The sequence below is a fragment of the Trachymyrmex cornetzi genome, unplaced genomic scaffold, assembly GCF_001594075.2.
Source record: "Trachymyrmex cornetzi isolate Tcor2-1 unplaced genomic scaffold, Tcor1.1 scaffold1462, whole genome shotgun sequence".
Lineage (NCBI taxonomy): Eukaryota > Metazoa > Arthropoda > Insecta > Hymenoptera > Formicidae > Trachymyrmex > Trachymyrmex cornetzi.
Genome location: NW_017296051.1, coordinates 635,267 through 637,114, shown reverse-complemented (window position 1 = coordinate 637,114; position 1,848 = coordinate 635,267). Strand labels below are relative to the sequence as shown.

At 26.9% G+C, this 1,848-nt stretch overlaps 2 protein-coding genes across 2 annotated transcripts in view; both read right to left on the bottom strand.

Annotated features, from left to right (window-relative positions):
- Positions 1 to 422: 422 nt before the first annotated feature.
- LOC108757549 (ankyrin repeat domain-containing protein 13B) overlaps positions 423 to 1,848 on the bottom strand; it is a 7,392-nt gene continuing 5,966 nt past the window's right edge. Inside the window, exons 11-13 of the mRNA XM_018502009.1 lie at positions 1,605 to 1,705; positions 1,427 to 1,515; positions 423 to 1,122 (exon numbers count right to left, since the gene is read on the bottom strand). The gene's annotated coding sequence lies outside the window, so the exon portion shown is untranslated. The remainder of the gene's footprint in view (positions 1,123 to 1,426; positions 1,516 to 1,604; positions 1,706 to 1,848) is intronic.
- LOC108757533 (ankyrin repeat domain-containing protein 13D-like) overlaps positions 888 to 1,848 on the bottom strand; it is a 3,062-nt gene continuing 2,101 nt past the window's right edge. The window contains exons 3-5 of the mRNA XM_018501981.1: positions 1,605 to 1,705; positions 1,427 to 1,515; positions 888 to 1,122 (exon numbers count right to left, since the gene is read on the bottom strand). Coding sequence (XP_018357483.1) covers positions 888 to 1,122; positions 1,427 to 1,515; positions 1,605 to 1,705 — 425 coding nt within the window. The remainder of the gene's footprint in view (positions 1,123 to 1,426; positions 1,516 to 1,604; positions 1,706 to 1,848) is intronic.

Here is a 1,848-nt window from a genome sequence, read left to right as displayed (position 1 = left end):
ATATACATGTATATATATATATAAAATTCTCTAATAAGATATATATATTAACAAAATAACATACAAAAATAAATTACTTATCTAAAATAATAAATAATATACTGTCAATCTTTGCATCCTCTAATCTTACATCCTCAGTTATTTTTTATGAAAAGCTTTGGAAAGAGGGCTGAATATTTATAAATGCTTCTTGTATATTCCTAATTTTTCATTACATGCCATTGCATTAAAATATTGTATAGAATTATGTTATTGTAGATATGAAAAGGGATCATTGTAAAAATGTTTGATTTGATTAAGATAATAATTATCTTTCTGTTTTATCCTAATTGTAATCATTAATATATGCACTTATAAATTTATAGAAGTAAAATTTAAAATCGAGGAGAAAGGATCAAACAAATAATTTTTGAAGGCTTGAGAATTACATGCTATTTATTCTAGATATTAACAGTCATAACTTATATTATTTACTTTCAGTTAATAGGATTTACACAAACACACTATTTGATTGTTTGTTGACTGTATTTTTTTTTCAAAAAGCTGTAATTTTCAAGACTTCGTTACATACTTGCTGAGATGTCTATAGTATTGTAGGATTTTGTCTCATATAAAATGTAGCTAAGAAATAAATAACATAATTTAAATTATTCATTCGCTTAACTACTACTATACTATTTCCATCTTTTGACTTGCTTAACTATATACTTCAATAACAAGTGTTCATTGTAAGCAACATTATTACTCCGTAATGCACTTTACAATCTATGAAATGTAGGAAATGATTTTTTGTACAGTCCCGTTTCTTGACAAGACTGAAAGTTTTCACTTTTCTGGAAGTATACTGTAGTAAATTTGTTTTTATCACTATTACACACTTTGGAAGTTTACTTGTCCGTCAAAGATAGCTCCAGCACATGACGAAACGTTTCTTCTTCTAGCAACCGTTGTTGCTCTTCTTCTATTTGTTGCTGCTCGGAAAGTTTTAACGCTAATCTCAATTGTTCTGCAGTATCTTCGAGAGAATCGCTATCTTCATTTTCATTTATACCCGCTGAATTTGCAGTACCTTCTGTAGAGCCAGCCGTTTCTTGATACAGCACTAAACTAGCCTGAATTGCCCTATGTTCAAAAAGAATTATTTTTAGCGATATGAAAAATATTACGATAAATTTAGATTGACATTTATTTTGTTAGTACTTTCTACGGATTTTTTGTGCTTTGTAAATATTCAACGTTTATATTAATTTAAATATGAGTAATTTCTGCTGCGTGAATAAAATTTACCCGAAATTGATATTTGCAATAAAATTACCCACCTGCCTGAACATGAATTGTAGCACAAAAACACATGCAAAATTAATAATAAAATTAACTGAAAACAGAACATCGATAACATTCTCTTTAGTATGTGTTTATTGCATACCTCTGAAGTTGCCTTTCTTCTTCAGTGGTCATGTTAGGTGTAGTTGGTCTAGATGGTTTCTGCGCTCTTAATGCTTCCCATATATCAACCTATGTAAAATAATATTTTTCGTGTAAAACAGGAAGAACATACGATATTTGTATATAATTACAAAACAAAATATAAAGAAAAACAATACCTCATCGCGTTCACTACCAGCTTCTAAAAGACTTTGTTGAATAGCAAACTGTAGTAAATCATCCTCTTCTTCAATACTAAATTGTGTTCTAACTTCTGCACCTATATTCAACCAATGTGAATTAAATACATTATATATATTAAGTGTAAAATATATGCATATATATATATATATATATATATATATATATATATAAAAAAATTTAAAAAATAAAAAAATATCTTTTTTAAAAAAAAAAAAAAAA